The sequence below is a fragment of the Prionailurus bengalensis genome, chromosome A2, assembly GCF_016509475.1.
Source record: "Prionailurus bengalensis isolate Pbe53 chromosome A2, Fcat_Pben_1.1_paternal_pri, whole genome shotgun sequence".
NCBI classification, from domain to species: domain Eukaryota; kingdom Metazoa; phylum Chordata; class Mammalia; order Carnivora; family Felidae; genus Prionailurus; species Prionailurus bengalensis.
Genome location: NC_057348.1, coordinates 79,189,741 through 79,205,563, shown reverse-complemented (window position 1 = coordinate 79,205,563; position 15,823 = coordinate 79,189,741). Strand labels below are relative to the sequence as shown.

The following is a 15,823-nucleotide window of genomic DNA, read 5'->3' as shown; positions in this document are numbered from 1 at the left end:
TGCAGTAAAACCACATTCATTCCCATTCCACGCATTTAGATTTTATAATTACCCTAATGATCTTGGCACTACATAGCAGATGAAGTACTGATTAGGTGAAAAAGTAGTGTAAACAACAGAAATATCTATACATATAAAAGCTCATAGTTTCTAAGCATCCTTTTGGTAGTGGCTCTTGTCCTCAAAGAATAAATGTCTAATTATAAACACCATGTTAAGCACTGCCAAGATTCTCTAAGTATTCTTAGCACCAAAACCAATATTCTAAAGTGATTTCATGTGCATTACTGTTGTTGACAAGTAAAAGGTAATAGTATAGTTGGGATTAAAAGCATAAATTCCAAAGCTAGACTGTCTGATTCAAATCTGGTTGTCCCACTCATGGGCTTTGTATGACCTTCAGCAAGCTGTTTGAAATTTCTGTGCCTCCACTTCCTCATATATAAAAAATAAATAAACAAATAATGTTGGGGTTGACAGATAAGCATTGCATGAAAGCCCTCTGACCCCCCTCTGCAATGGACTGGATTTTTTTTTTTTGACGTTTATTTATTTTGAGAGAGCATGCATGGGGGAGGGGCAGAGAGAGGGAGAGAGAGAATCCCAAGCAGGCTCTGTGCTGTCCACAGAGCCCAACATGGGGCTCAGTTTCACAAACCATGAGATCATGACCTGAGCCACCATCAAGAGTCCACCACTTAACCAGCTGAACCACCCAGGTGCCCCTGGACTGGATTTTTATGTTTCCCCAAGATTCAGAGGCTGAAAACCTAATCCTACTGTGATAGTATTAAGAGGTGGGGCCTTTAAGGAGGTGATTAGGTCATGAGCGTGGAACCCTCATGGATAATTAGTGCCTGTATAAGAAGGGGCAGAGAGCAGGCTAGGTTTCTTTCCACGCTGTGAGGACATGAGCGTCCTCACCACAACTCAGCCATGCTTGTCCTCTAATCAAGGCTTCCAGTCTCTGAACTGGGAGGCCCTCCTAAGCTCTGAACCCCCGAGAGAGAGAATTGGCAGCAGGAAACCAAAATATCTCCTTTATTATGAGAAAGATTGGGTTGAAGAGATGGCTCTGGGTGTCTTAACCAAAAGGACTTTCTAAGTTGCTCCCCCAAAATGAGGCCTTCTTACCTTCCTACTCCGAGACAGCAGTGGAGAATCAGGCCCGCCCTGTGTGAAATCGCCAGCACAGAGGAGTGGAACACAGGCCTCGTGTAGGCCAGCAGCTCCTAAGGTAAGGTCAGGAAGGGGCTGGGCCACTATGCCCAGGTTCCCTCGGGGAAATCCCTCCATCTCCATAGAGAGGAATGAGAAGTGGGATAAGTGGCCAAGGGCTTTTCGAGAAAAATCCCTCTTTGTGGAAACCGGAAAAGCCAGGAATGTGTGCTCTCCTGTTTCTCTTGGCTTTGCGAATTGAAATGATGAAATGATGTGCTGTGTACCCCACTCAAGGGGAGTGTCAAGAATTATTAGCTATTGTTATGAGATGTAGTATTATTAACTGTGTCACTATCAGGAGTTTAAGAAATTTGATTGGATCCAAGATCTGTATCAAAAGCTGTCTAGGGACACCTGGGTGGCTCAGTTAAGCATCCGACTTCAGCTCAGGTCATGATCTCACTGTTTGTGAGTTCAAGCCCTGCGTCGGGCTCTGTGCTGGCAGCTCGGAGCCTGGAGCCTTCTTCGGATTCTGTGTCTCCTTCTCTGCCCCTCCCCCACTCGTGCTCTGTCTCTATCTCTCAAAAATACATAAATGTAAAAAACATAAAAGAAAACTGCCTAGCAAACATTCTAGAGATCAGAACAGCATTGTATTTTTACGTTCTAAATTCTGATTTGTATTATACTTCGCTATTAAGCCTCAACATTTGGGTAAATTAGCAAGTGATGTTGCACCATTTAAATGTGTTTCCTCTTGTATCATATTCCATGAAAGCCGTTTCTCTGCTGTGTTGCTCCTAAGAGCCGGTGTGGGCAGACTCCTGATTATCCCCTTTCAGCTACGCTCGGGGCTCACAGCTGATTCAGCACAAGGTACCGAGAGATGTGTGGCTCTTTACTCAGGCAATTAGGGCTGAGCGTCGAGGCAGAGCACAGGATCTTTTATCATCCTCACACATCACTGTCTGACCCTTCTGAGAGCCCAGAGTTTGTTTACACCTGTCCCCCCCCCCCCCCCCCCCCCCCCCCCGCCCTCCGCTCTCTAGGGGATGTTGCACCTTTCGTGCTATGACCTCAAGTGAAATGCTCGTAAAATTACACTGGATTTAGAACCAGAATTTATCGGGAGACCATTTGTTCTCCACCAGACTGTCAACCTCAGTATTTCATGTCCTGGATTACCTAGCAACTCCGTTTTCCAGAGGTAGACTGAGGTGTAGGCATCACAGCTTTTCCAGATGTGTAAATAGGGTAGTTCCGGTTTGCGGGCTGTGTGCTAATGAAGATGCTGGGGATGCGTGCCTCTTCTTTACCAGGTGTTTAGAGTGACAGTCAGGTGAACGCTCCCCTTGCAGAGCGCAGCGCGGCAGCTCTCTGGCGTCAATCCCTTCCCTTACTGCGTGCCTGAATAATTGATAGAGTTAAGTGGATGCAGGTTCGTTTTTCACCACGTTCCCCGTGAGTGCTTCAGCAACATGAGGCAATTTATCATGCTTTTTGTGCAACAGTGCATAGACTTTTTAGAGAATGAATTTAGTCTTCCTCTTACTGTCCAAAAAAATAGCCGTTCTCAGGTTCGCAGCATTCAGTGTCCTGACCGGGACAGTTGGCCCAGCAGCATCAGCCTGTACACATGACCCAAATCATAGACAACCTCCCTCTTACCCACCCACCCCCCGTTGCTTTTTTCATCTTGCTTCGTTTTCCTTTGGAGAAAGACCCCATTAAAAACATTGGTAGATTTTTCTAAGGACGTTTCCTTCACAGAGGTTACATTCAACTCTTTGGCCAGAAAATTGCCAGAGCAATTAGTCGCTCTAGGGAACCACTGGCTGTTTGTGTACTATTTCAGAGGAACCCACTGTGGGGCATCAGCTTCTAGACCGAGGGGCCTTTTAGAATGTGAATGCTTCCTAACCATTTGGAACATGCTTAAAGTGGAAATCAACGGGCCTCTCCTCACAAGGATGCCTTTATTATATGTTGTAAGTTGGAAGGTGTCATGCCGGCATGCAGAGAGCATCCTTCTCTGCTCACCTCCAGCTTGTGAGCTCTCATTTCTAACACTCAAAAATGTTCCCTGATAGTCTTCCAGAAAACCCACTGCTGAAGTGAAGGAATAGATAGCTGCAAGTCAGCTAGGCATTTCCTAGGTGACTTTCTACCAAGAAACCCATTTGGGGATAATAGCCCAATTGGAACTAATTCTCCACTATCCCTTGTGGTCAGGAAATAGCATGTCCAAATTAATCAAATGTTCTGGTGATTTATGTTCTCTACTGTTGAGTATAGCGATGCTGCTTCATCTTATAGGATGATCAATTTGTAAAGAATTAGAAATAATTACAAAACCAAGAGGAATAGTGTTTAATCGTTCGTTGACTGAGACATTAGCCTAGGCTCTTACGGATACTGCTTAGTTTGGATTAGGAACAGCTGTTGGTTTCTGCTGGCTATCCACATCATGCAGGTGAATAGGGTTCTGATTAATAGGATGCCAGGAAACAGAATTTATTATAGCACACACTCATTAATGCAAAACACAGTAATGCCTTTCCAAAGAAACTAACAGAGCCTAAACTATTTTAATGGCTCCATTTAATCCTAAACACACTATAACTTTGGGGAGACTTCACATTTCAAAAATAGCCAAATAGGGGAAATTTGGATAAGGGCAGAAGAAAATGTATATTTTGATAATACATTGTCAGAAAGTACAATTTTTATCGTGTAATGACCATCTAGAAGCACAGCTTTCAAAGGGATAGGATTTCTTTATTTAAAAATTGGATTTGGGGTGCCTGGGTGGCTCAGTCCATTGAGTGTCTGACTTCGGCTTGGGTCATGATCTCACGGTCCATGGGTTTGAGCCCCACATCGGGCTCTGTGCTGGCAGCTCAGAGCCTGGAGCCTGCTATGGATTCTGTGTCTCCCTCTCTCTCTTCCCTTCCCCTGCTCATGCTCTGTCTCTCTCTCAAAAATAAATAAGCATTAAAATTTTTTTTAAAATTGGGTTTTAGGGGCACCTGGGGTGGCTGAGTCGATTGAGCATCTGACTCATGATTTTTGGCTCAGGTCATGATCTCACAGTTCGTGAGATTGAGCCCTGCATTGGGCTCCACACTGACAGCATGGAGCCTCCTTGGGATTCTCTCACTCCTTCTCTCTTTGCCCCTGCCGTGTGCATGTGTGTGCGCACTCTCTCTCTCCCTTTCTCTCAAAATAAACTTTAAAATCCAAATTTTACTTATTTTTTATCTCAAGTTTCACTTACAAAGATTTAAAAACTTTTAAATGCAGTTGATCTCATTTTTACTATTATACAACCATTCAGATTTTTAAAAACACATCAATTAGAAAAAGATCAAATGTTTAAGTTTAAGAGAAGTCCAGTGAGAAGTGGTTGAGGCAACCAGTACGTCTCCCAATGCCTTGTGGCCTGCAGGATACCTGGAGTACCCTTGCTGGGGGGACCTAAACATTTTCCGTAGGAGGCCAGAGCCCAACCCTGTTAGCCTGGTTTTATCTTAAGATTTCTCTGAACAGTCACTCCCTTAGACTATCGAAAATAAGAATTGTATTTCAAAAATTCTATTTTTGTAACTTGGAGCAAAATAGCCATTGCATAAGATGAAACACAATTGCGTATCCTCTCTCTTCTCAGATTTCTCTCAACATTGGGTTAAGGAAATCCTATGCTTTGAAGATAGGGAGCGATGTATTGCCACTCATACTCTCATGTGGTTTTAGTTTCTGGTTAATTCTGCCTCTTGTTTTTATCCTCATTTGTAACTCAGTTTCCAGATATGGAAACTTTTAAGTGTAGAAAGACCTTGAGAAAAGATGTCTTTGTTGATGTCACTATTCCACAAATACCCCATTGCGGAGAACTTGTCCTATAATATCTAATAACCTTCCCAAACTTGTGTCACTTGGCGATTTCTATTAAGTTTTGCTAGAGCTTTAAGTAGTATAATATAGTGTCCTTCTCTAAATGATTGCCATTCATAAGGAAAAATACTTGGTTTTCATTTTTTCTGTATAAGAAAGTAATTTACTCCTACATAAACATTATTTAATGTGTAAGAAAAAAAATTGAGAATATCTTTAAAATCTTCCATGTAACATAGCATTTTTAGAGATTTTCCTCAACTGTGGTTTGGATTCAAACCACTGTGTGTCTTCCCAAGTAAAGTTAATTTTTGCTAATGGAAACCACATCTTTTTAAAAAATACACAGATCATTATTGCTAGAAATACCTTGGAGAGCATGTTGGAATGGAATGCTAGGAGTTCCAGAAGAAGTGGGAATTTGAATTTTGAAATAGTCAACTTTTTCAAATTGTTCTCCTGAGTACTTGGAATCTGTTGTCTAATCATAATGAAAGTGTCTCTGTTGAATGTCACCTTTCAAAGATGAGTCTTAAACTAGATTTGTGACATTGGGTGGTAATGATACTGAATTCTATAAACTATATATTTTTTAAACCTTTCTGTTTTCTAATGTGTATTTATTTTTGAGAGAGAGAGCACAAGTGGAGGAGGGGCAGACAGAGAGGGGACAGAGGATCCAAAGCAGGCTCTGTGCTGATGGCAGAGAGCCCTATGCAGGGCTCGAACCCACTAACCATGAAATCATGACCTGAGCCGAAGTCAGACACTTAACCGACTAAGCCACCCAGGCGCCCCTATAAACTGTATTTTAGAGTATACTGTCTAGGTGTGATAATTGATTTATTCATTCGTTTTACTTTCCCATTCAAAAATATTTTAGTGCTAGAGGTCTACAAGGCACTGTTTTAGGTGCTATGAATATGGTGACTTAACCAAAGATTCCTTCCTCAGAAAGCTTACACTCTGTTAATTGAAATAATACTTGTAAATAAGTAACAAATGTAAAAAGCTACAAGGACTCTGATAGGTACAGTCAACAGCTTCGGGCGTTCCAAGAAGGGCAGTACCATAGGTCAAGAAGAATTTGAGATGGCTTGCTTTGTGGAAGGTATTGCATTTGACTTGACCGATGAAAGATACTGAAGAGTGGAACATTTAAGGACAGTGGTAGCAAATACTCCATGTAGAAGAAGAAAGAGAAGGGTCCAAAAACTTGGTGCATGGACAGGAAGTCGGCTGTCATTCAACCCAAGTGAAATGGAGATTATGAAGGGAAGAGGGGCTGGGAAAGTAAGTGGGGGCTGGATCATGGAGCCTTTGGGTACCTGAGATGTCTGAGTGTTCTTCAGTACCAGTGGGAAGCCACCATAGGTTTTGAGCATGATGGGCTCAGCGGTCTCATGTGATCTGGATTGGAGTGAGGGTGAACCGAAAGTGGAAGGAAGTTAGTTTCCTTCTGTGACATATGAGGCTTAAAGTATGGAAGTGTTGATGACACCTACGCAGAGATAGTGCCTACGTGGATGAGAGAAGCATGGCAACATTTGGGATAGGGGGGCAAAGAAAAGAGGAATCAAGTGTGACCCAAAGTTTTGAAATCTTGTTCTGTAAAAGAAAAAGGAACCCTAAATCAAAGTTCTCCCAGGTGGTCTCCCTGTGTGTCATCCCTTTGGGTTCTGTGTCCTCCACACCTGCCTTGTAGAGTCATGCTCCTATTAAAAACATAGGAAATTAGGTGTCCACTGCTGGTTTGTTCAAGAAGTAGCAGCTTTGACAGTTGCACGAAGTGTTTGGCCTTGACCATCACACAACTCTAAGTTGGTAATGCCATCAGTCTTTTTAAGTGACATGCCCTAGAAACAGTAACCTTTCTGGATGCATAATCCTGCCTCCCTTGCAGCCTCAACATGATCACGTTCTCCATCCCAGTGGCTGATCTCCTGTTTGCTCCTCAAATACCCCAGGCCTCTTTCCAACCCTGAGGCCTTTGCACATGCTGTTGCCTGGAACATTATTCCCATCAATTGCACAAGTCTAGTGTCTTGTCTGTTTTTGGTCTCAGCTTAAATATCCCCACTTCTCCAAGAGGTGTACCATTATTCTTTATCTGAGTCCTTTGTTTCTTTCCTACCCAGTACTTAGGACTATGTACTTAGTACTACAATTTCCAACTACTTTATTTGCATGTTACTCTTTTTTTTTGCCTCTTTCCCTGATAAAACATAAGCCATGTATCTTTTTCTAATTGCTATATCTCTAAGCACCAAGAACTGTGTCTGGCACTCCATCATAAAAAATCAATAAGTACTTTTTGAATTAGTGAGTGAATGAATACATTCGTGCAGTAATGCATGAATACACCTGTTGAGAAAGCTCTGTATAGGGGGGCCTGGTGGCTCAGTCGGTTAAACATCTGACTTCAGCTCAGGTTGTGATCTCACAGTTCTTGAGTTTGAGCCCCACATTGGGGGCTGTGCTGACAACTCAGAGTGTGGAGCCTGCTTTGGATTCTGTGGTTCCCTCTCTCTCTGCCATTCCCCTGCTTGTGGTCTGTCTCCCTCTCAAAAATAAACATTAAAAAAAATATATTTTAAAGGAAAGCTAGGGGTGCCTGGGTGTCTCAGTCTGTTAAGTATCCAACTTCAGCTCAGGTCATGATCTCACAGCTTGTGGGTTCGAGCCCTGTATCAGGCTCTGTGCCGACAACTCAGAGCCTGGAGCCTGTTTCAGATTCTGTGTCTCCCTCTCTCTCTGTACCTCCCTGCTTGTTCCCTGTCAAAAATGAATAAACATTAAAAAATTTTTTTAAGAAAGCTTTGTATAATCTAAAACTATCCTCACTTACCCCTAAATAATCCAATTAAATATAAAGAGTGGCAACAAATAGCTACTAATCTTCTTTAATCTGCAAAGTAACATACTCTATAAAAAGCATTCATATGATTCCCACAGTGATATTTGGAAAATAAAATATAAGTATTCTCCTTAAGTTCCTGAATTTCCATAAAATCTCTGGTACCACACCATGCTGCAACATTTTTCAGCCTTGTAAAAAATGAAATAGAACAGAAGCTAGAAAATACCATGGTGTGCTGAATCTACTAGGCATGGTTTCAGGAAACTTCAGTGTGTGTGTGTGTGTGTGTGTGTGTGTGTGTGTGCACGCGCGCACGCGCGCGTGCGCACATGTGGGTGTGTAGGAGGATGCAATAGAAAATTATTTTTTTACTGTGACTCAGTCAATATACACTCTGGTATTTTCCATGTTATCCTAATCCCTCATCTGGCTGCTGTCCTAGCTCTTCAAAGCCAGTGTTGAATTGTCATTCTGCTGTGTTCTGATTCCTTACAGCTTATTCGCAATGGAAGCCTTCCCACAGATGCAATCAAAATTCAAGTTTTTTAGTATTTTCTTATAGATCAACAATTTGTTAGATTATACAAACCTCGACCTCTCTCAGAATGCTCAGGCTTGCTGTAAATAGTGTTCCCAGACCTTTCACTGCAATAGTAGGCTGTTTTTAAGTAAACCAGGAAAAAAAAACACACAAAAAACCATTCAGGGTAGGACAGTGGTAAGATTTGCTAGTTTTTAAATCAAGAATTTAAAGCAATGTTTTGACACCCAGTAGCAATATTTGCTAAAATAACATCTATGTTAACTACTTTTTTTTCCTCTCTTTTTCTCTCTTCATCAAGCTGCCTGCCTTGTGCTTGGCTGTATGATTTTCCCTGATGGCTGGGATTCAGATGAAGTCAAACGGATGTGTGGAGAAAAGACAGACAAGTACACTCTTGGGGCGTGTTCAGTCCGCTGGGCATACATCCTGGCCATTATTGGGATTTTGGATGCCCTGATCCTCTCGTTTCTGGCATTTGTGCTTGGTAACCGACAAGACAGCTTGATGGCAGAGGAACTGAAGGCAGAAAACAAAGGTAAGATTGCTTTGGGGAACTCTTATCGGGACACTTCAAGCACATCAAATACCAGTACTTCCCGTGTGGGTCTAATTTCGTGCATCTTTTAATGCTGTCTAGTTCATAGACTTTCCCCTAGACTCAACTCCAGAAGTTTATGCAATTGAAATACAGGATTTTCATACTTACCTTCCTAAGACTCTGAGTCCATTATTATTTAAATGCATTTTTCCAGTTTCTTTTTCCCTCTCTCTGAAAGTTCATGGCTAAGGTAATTTTTTTTTTTTTTTGTCTACTTGGTTAAATGGAGAGTACATCCTTTCCATGTATTCAGCTATTTTCCAGGCTGAAATAAATGTCTGGGGAATCTCCTAAAATCATCTACAAAGGTCTTTATTAAACTGTTCACAATCATTGTATTTGAATTCAGACTCCTCCTCTCAGAGAGAAGGCATGATACTGGCCCTAACAAGTTGCAGTTAGGGATTTCAACAGTTACCTAATTAACTGAATTTGAAATGTGTTATCTGGGTAGTGAAAAAGCTCTTCTATTTCTTTTCAAAAAGAAAATGTCTTCTGAAACACAAAGAGACTAGAATAAAAAAATAGAGCACTGGCTGGTGAATGATACATAAATGTTCAAATGATAGAGTGCCAATAAAAAGTAGCAAGTCATTATTCAAGAGGAATATTAATTTTCCTTCCAGATTTTTAAACCAGTTGTTGGGGCATAGAATTTTACTACCTCTGTTCATTGCAGACTTAGATTTATTTTGCTGTTTTATCTTTAGGTAACTTTTAATTTTAAGACTTTCGACTTACATTGGCACCTTCAATTGGGTGGCTGCTGTTAGTAGTTCCCATTTCTGATTGGAAACTAAATCCATCCTTGAATTAGGAAATGTAGCTTACTGTTTCAGGTAGTGGCTCTTGAGTGCTTCAGCGGGCCTCAAATCGAGGTATAGATTCGTATCTACAGGATACTACAGGAGGTAATGACAGTGTAGCAAGCTTTATATTTAGACCATCACTGGTGATGCTTGTAAACTATGAACTATACAGAAAGAAAATCAAGCGGTCTGGGGAAGCAGTCATCCTTGAGTTCTTTATCTCCCTGATTTATGGGCAGAACACGCACTAGTTTATTTGGTGTTAGCAAAAATGTTCTAAACACAAAAATCTTGCACAAGGGAGCGGTGCTTTCTAAGAACACAATTATTCCCTCTCATGGTTGTCCTTTCTAGATTTAAAGGATGATGTACCTCATAACGCATGTTACAGATTTAAAGTGCTTTCACAAGTGCTTATTGATTTGGAGTCCTTGTCCGTTGTTGTCTTTGTGATTTGGTGCATGTATACAGGTCTTTGTCCAGTTAGCTTCACCTCAAAGTGAATAATAAGGATAGCTCAATGTCAGAATAAGTTGCCTTTCCCTAAAGGGTGACTTAAAGAAAACATCATTTTGTTCTGCAAATGCTTGATTTCTACCACCACGTAATTATGGACCGAGTGCTATTTATTCACTGTACAATTTGAAGTTATACTGAGGGGCACCTGGGTGACTCGGTTGAGCATCTGACTTGGGCTCAGGCCATGATTTCATGGTTTGTGAGTTGGAGCCCCGCATCAGGCTCACTACCGTCAACACAGCCCATTTCCGATTCTCTGTCACCTTCTCTCTCTGCCCGTCCCATGCTACTGCTCTCTCAAAAAAAATAAATATTTAAAGTTGTACCAAGAACCTTTAAACTTTTCAGACATCTGTTGACCCCAAATAAGGAAATGAAGAAAAATTTAAAAAGTAAAATAATCAGGAAGATTTTTCACTTGGCAATGGAGAACTGTCAGTTCTATCCACACAAATGAGTGACAATTCTGAATTCATGCTTCGGAAGGTAACAGCTAGGATTAGAGGGTAACTCTCAACAGTTTTCAAAGTGGGTCTTTTCTTTCACTGGAATTGGTTCCATGTTGATATCTGATCCCTTCTGTCTAGGTTTTCATTTTTAAAAGGCATCTTTTCCACTCCAACGCCTTGGTAAGTGTTGATGGAGAAGGAAGTCAAAAGAGGCCAGTATAAGGTTTAGGGAGTCTCTGTGCATGATTGTTCTGTGTGCATTATCTTCATTTGCTTGTATCACATTTACCTGTGTCCATAGTTCCTTCTATCTGGTTCTGAAGGACCCAGATCAGTAGCAGTTCCTCTGCATGAAATCCGATCCCGTAAAGTAGCCGAGAGCATCGGGCCATACTGAGGAACGTGTCAGTTGTACCACATTCTTACACACAATCAGAATTCTTTTATCTGAATCCTGAGAATGTATCAACAGCTCTACTGTGTAGACATTTCAGATTCTCATACGATAGGATCTGTATAAAATCAAACTCAGATTACAGAAAATGTAATCAGACCTGCATGTTTCTTAGAAATGGTAAAAGATTTATGGTTGCTGTGCAAAATAGCTTTTATTGTTTGGTATTATTTAAACACGTATTCAGTGTTGAAACTTGCAGACTTGGGGAGACCAGCCGATGATTGTGTATGTGTGCATATAAACAATTTCACTAAACAGTAGTTTACTTGCTTTCTAGTGTATGCAATAAGCAAAACTAAATACCATCAGTGTTACTTTCTATAAATCTTAATGGAGGAGAGATCTGATGAGAATAATTTGTAAATATGAAATTATATTTGAATAAGTGCTTTTACAATTTGCATGGCTACATTAATATACCTTTTCACTTACTAAAACTATGTTTTCACTATTCTTCCTCTGTCCTTTGGTAGTTGAGTCCTCCTTTGGATTCCAGGGCAATGCAAAGAGACAGAGGCCAGTCGAGCTCACGGAATTTTAGAAGAATTTACTAATTCCCTAATGGCTTGTGGTATCCTAAAAGCAGACAATACCATATCTCAAGTCTTGGCTCAAAAGAATAAAGCATTCATATGTTCTGATATACATTATATTACTCTACACACTAATACATTTTACAGTCTTCTTCCAGTTTCATGGTCTGTTGATCATCCTAACAACCTACATCCTATAATAAGTAGCAAGAGTACTATACAGAGGATAAACCTACAAGAGGAGCATATGCCCCCATTTTAAACAAGTTTGTCCTGGCCAGTCTCATGATAGGATCATCTTCTTTTTGTGGCTTTTATAATGAATGTAGCAACACGCTTCTGTGTTTATCTGGAAAAGCCACAAAAGGGGTCCAGGTTTTCCATGTATTGCTGCAGCAAGGATATTGCTTAGATCCATGAATCCTTCCTAACAACCTCCCCAATGGATAAAACAAGAATCACTGTTATGTAAATTGTAGACTATATCAAAAAAGGGAAGAGAACTCCATTCTAATTGTTGAACTGTGTTCCATTCACAGATTCCTTAAGGGAATATAGGACACTACTGAGCCATAAATTAACCATCACAAAGTACTGTTCAAAGGAAAAACAAGGGGAAGGTACATAGGTGAGCTTTCTACCTCGATAAACCACCGCCTCCTAAAATAAATGTCCAGGAGTGCCTGGGTGGCTCAGGCGGTTGAGTGTCCTACTCTTGATTTCACCTCAGGTCCTGATCCCAGGGTCATGGGATTGAGCCCCGCATCAGGCTCTGCGCTAAGTGTGGAACCTGCTTAAGATTCTCTCTCCTCTTCTCCTCTCCCCTGCTCCTGCTCGCTCTCTCTCTAATTAATTAACTTTCCAGGGAACTCACCCCAATCCCATTAGAGTGTATGTCACCCTTCAGTATCACCTACAAATATTTCTTAAGCCTTTTCCAGGAATGCAACAATAATTTGAAAGTGGTCTCAGCTGAAGTTTGCCACAAATTGTAAAATGGCAAGATTGGAATAAGGGAGTTTCCACGGAATTTCAACCAGCAACTTTGAAGAATCCAAGGGTTACCTCAGCAGGAGCTTCTCTGAGAGAGAAAGCGAATCATCTATGTTGCATCATCAAAGTCCCACAATATTTTCTCATGGGGAAAAAAAAATCAAAAAAACAAAAAACTCCACTGAAAAACAGAAGCAAAAACTATTTTAAATACGTAACTAACTTCTGCAGGAGTTAGCACTTACAAGAAAATTCGACTTTGAGAAACCAGCCCCGCAGGCTGTTTGCCATCCCCGGCTCTGGGGATAAGAGCAGGTGGGCAGGTGTTCGTTGTTGTTTGGGAGCTCGACAGCATGATTTCTAAATGAGCCAACAACAGGAGGCATTTCACCTTGATATGCCGCCTAATTGCGTATTTTAACACACTGAACTGTGAAGTCAATTTAATTATGTAAAATTAAAGTTTCATCCAGATAAAAAGGATTTGAAATGAAAGCTTCATTTCCAATTTCTTTCATTAATTGTGAAAGGATAAATAATTACATTTTCCAGAACTCCCGTGCCACAAATAGCTCGTTCCTTGTGAGATGCCGTTCATAAAGAGCCATGTTTCGGAGTTTGTGTGTATGGTCTTTGGAATTGCTTATCAGATAATTGAGTCCTCTCATGAACAGTTTTAAAGTCATTCTGTCTTCTAGCACTTACACTGCAAATGAGAAAATATGATTATCCATTAAGAGGTGACTCTAGCTACCATTTATTAAGTGGCTTAAGCTCTTTTTAATGCTATAATAGGTGGAGTTAAATTCATTTTACTCAAGTAACTAATTGAGAAGCCCTTGGGTATTTTGATTTAAGGTGCCATGGCATGCCATGCCACAGCCCCACTGTGAGTGGCAGTGTGGGGGAGTGAGGAGAATGTGCACTGCCTGGAGCCAGTGTGGGCTCTCACGTTACCTGAGCGCCCTGCCCCCAGATCTTGATAGTTGCAGAATTAAACTTTCTCATCTATGCAGTGAGGGCTTGTCTAAATGGCACCAGAGGTTTCTTCCAGCTCTGATTCTGGAGACACTTTCAGAAATGTTCCTTGAAGTTGCTCTAAGGGCAGTAAGAGCTCGTGCCCTCAGAGCAGTGAATACACTAATGGTTCTTAGGAACTTGTTAACAACAGAAGAGTAAGAGAAGGGAAAGATGAGGTCAACGGGAAGGAGCTCTAGGCTGCCCTGAACAGCACTGTCATGGCCCCATCATTCACACCACCAAGTGGAAGGAGTCAGGTTTAGAAATTCTGGTCCGGGGCACAGGAGCCTGCTGGCCTCACTAATTACCATGTTATGTGGCGTCCATGTGGACACCTCGACAGTGGACAGAGCCCCGGATCAGAGAGGAAAACTTTCTTTCTGGTCTCAACTCCAGCACACAAGAGTCATTATGGCTTTAAGGAAGTCCCTAACATCCCAGAGCCTCAGTTTCCCCTTTTCTAAAATGAGAAGGATACTACCCAGGTCTGCCTCCTGCATAGGGTTGAGAGAGTCCAATGAAAGCATGTGTATGAAAGCAGTTTATAATCAATATCTAGATAAGCTTTACTAGTTACTAATCATTTTTCCCATATGATATTTGATCTTTGCAGTAATGCTGTGAGAAAGCTATCATCATTCTACTTCTACACATCAGACACTGCGGCTCAGAAAAGTTAAACATTTTGTCTAAATTTTCATGGCTGTGAAGGAATGAATCCAGGGCTCAAACACAGTCGTTTTACTCAAACTTTCAAGTTTTTTCTACCATACAAGATGTTGGGATAATTTCTTAAAATATGCCGATTCTGTTGCTTTCAACTTGACCAATGAGCCCTGTACAACTGAAGAGTTTAGTCTTATTTTCGCTTGGTAGCTTTTAGATGATGTCACTTAATCAAGAATCTAATATACTTGAGAATAGACTATTCCTGTATTCCCATTTTCATTGTTGTAAGGTATTTTTTTCATTCCTCTTTTGATTTCTTCTTTGACCCACTGATCGTTGGGTAGCCTGTTGTTCAGTTGCAAAAATGAGAAGTAGTCTTTGAAACTGATCCTTTTGGGGCACCTGGGTGGCTCAGCTGGTTGAGTGTCCGACTTTTGATTTCAGCTCAGGTCATGACCCCGAGGTTGTGGGATCAAGCCCCACATCAGGTTCTGTGCTGACAGCGTGAGGCCTGCTTGGGATTCTCCTTCTCTGTGCCTGTTTATTGCTCAGGTTGTGTGTGCTCTCTTTCTCCAAAAAAAAAAAAAAAATACATATCTCTAAAACTGATCCTCTTACTTGATTGTGTAACTTTATGAAAACCCAGAGAGGAAGATCAGGAAGCCGTGGCAAAAAGCACCGAGTGCTTTGAATTAAATCTTTAATAAGGTCACAGTGAACGATCTCTTTCCCAGTGGGGTTAGTGTTGAACAAACACAGTCATTAAAGCATTTCAGAATGTCTCTAAAACTGCCTGTATGCTGGCACTTTTGCAGAGGGGCTCGTTAATCTGACAGTTGGTGCAGACCTCGGAGGCCCTCCCAGAGTTGTTCTAAGTCCTTGCTGCTCCTGTTTCCTCCCACTCTCTCATAAACTCACTCCATTCAGGTTTTCACCCCCAGCATTTTCCTGCCACTGTTTTATGAAGGTCACTCCCAGGTGCTAAATTTCACAGTCCGTTTTCAATTCTTACATTGCCTTTTCACAGTTGACTGCAGTGAGCCATCCTGGAACTCCTTCATTGGCTCCCAGGAGCTGCCCTTGTCCAGATTCCCTTCTCCCTCTCTGGGCTCTTTCTGTGGAGCCTCCTATGCTGCCTCCTCCCTATCTCTGCCTTCTTTCCACCTGCACTTGTTTTGTAGATTATCTCCTTGGGCACCATGGCTTTCAGAAACCTCTGCACACTAATGACACCCCAAGTTTAAATACCTCCACCTCTCCAATGAAGTCTGGTCTCCTATGCCCTGTTGCCTACTTGATACCCTTTCTCAATATCTA

General features: G+C 41.4%; 1 protein-coding gene across 3 annotated transcripts in view; it reads left to right on the top strand.

Annotated features, from left to right (window-relative positions):
* Positions 1-15,823, top strand: part of LHFPL3 (LHFPL tetraspan subfamily member 3) — a 572,114-nt gene that overhangs the window by 387,595 nt on the left and 168,696 nt on the right. For all 3 annotated transcript variants that reach the window (XM_043588653.1, XM_043588655.1, XM_043588654.1), the window contains exon 2: positions 8,758-8,994. In XM_043588653.1, the coding sequence (XP_043444588.1) occupies positions 8,758-8,994 (237 nt within the window). The remainder of the gene's footprint in view (positions 1-8,757; positions 8,995-15,823) is intronic.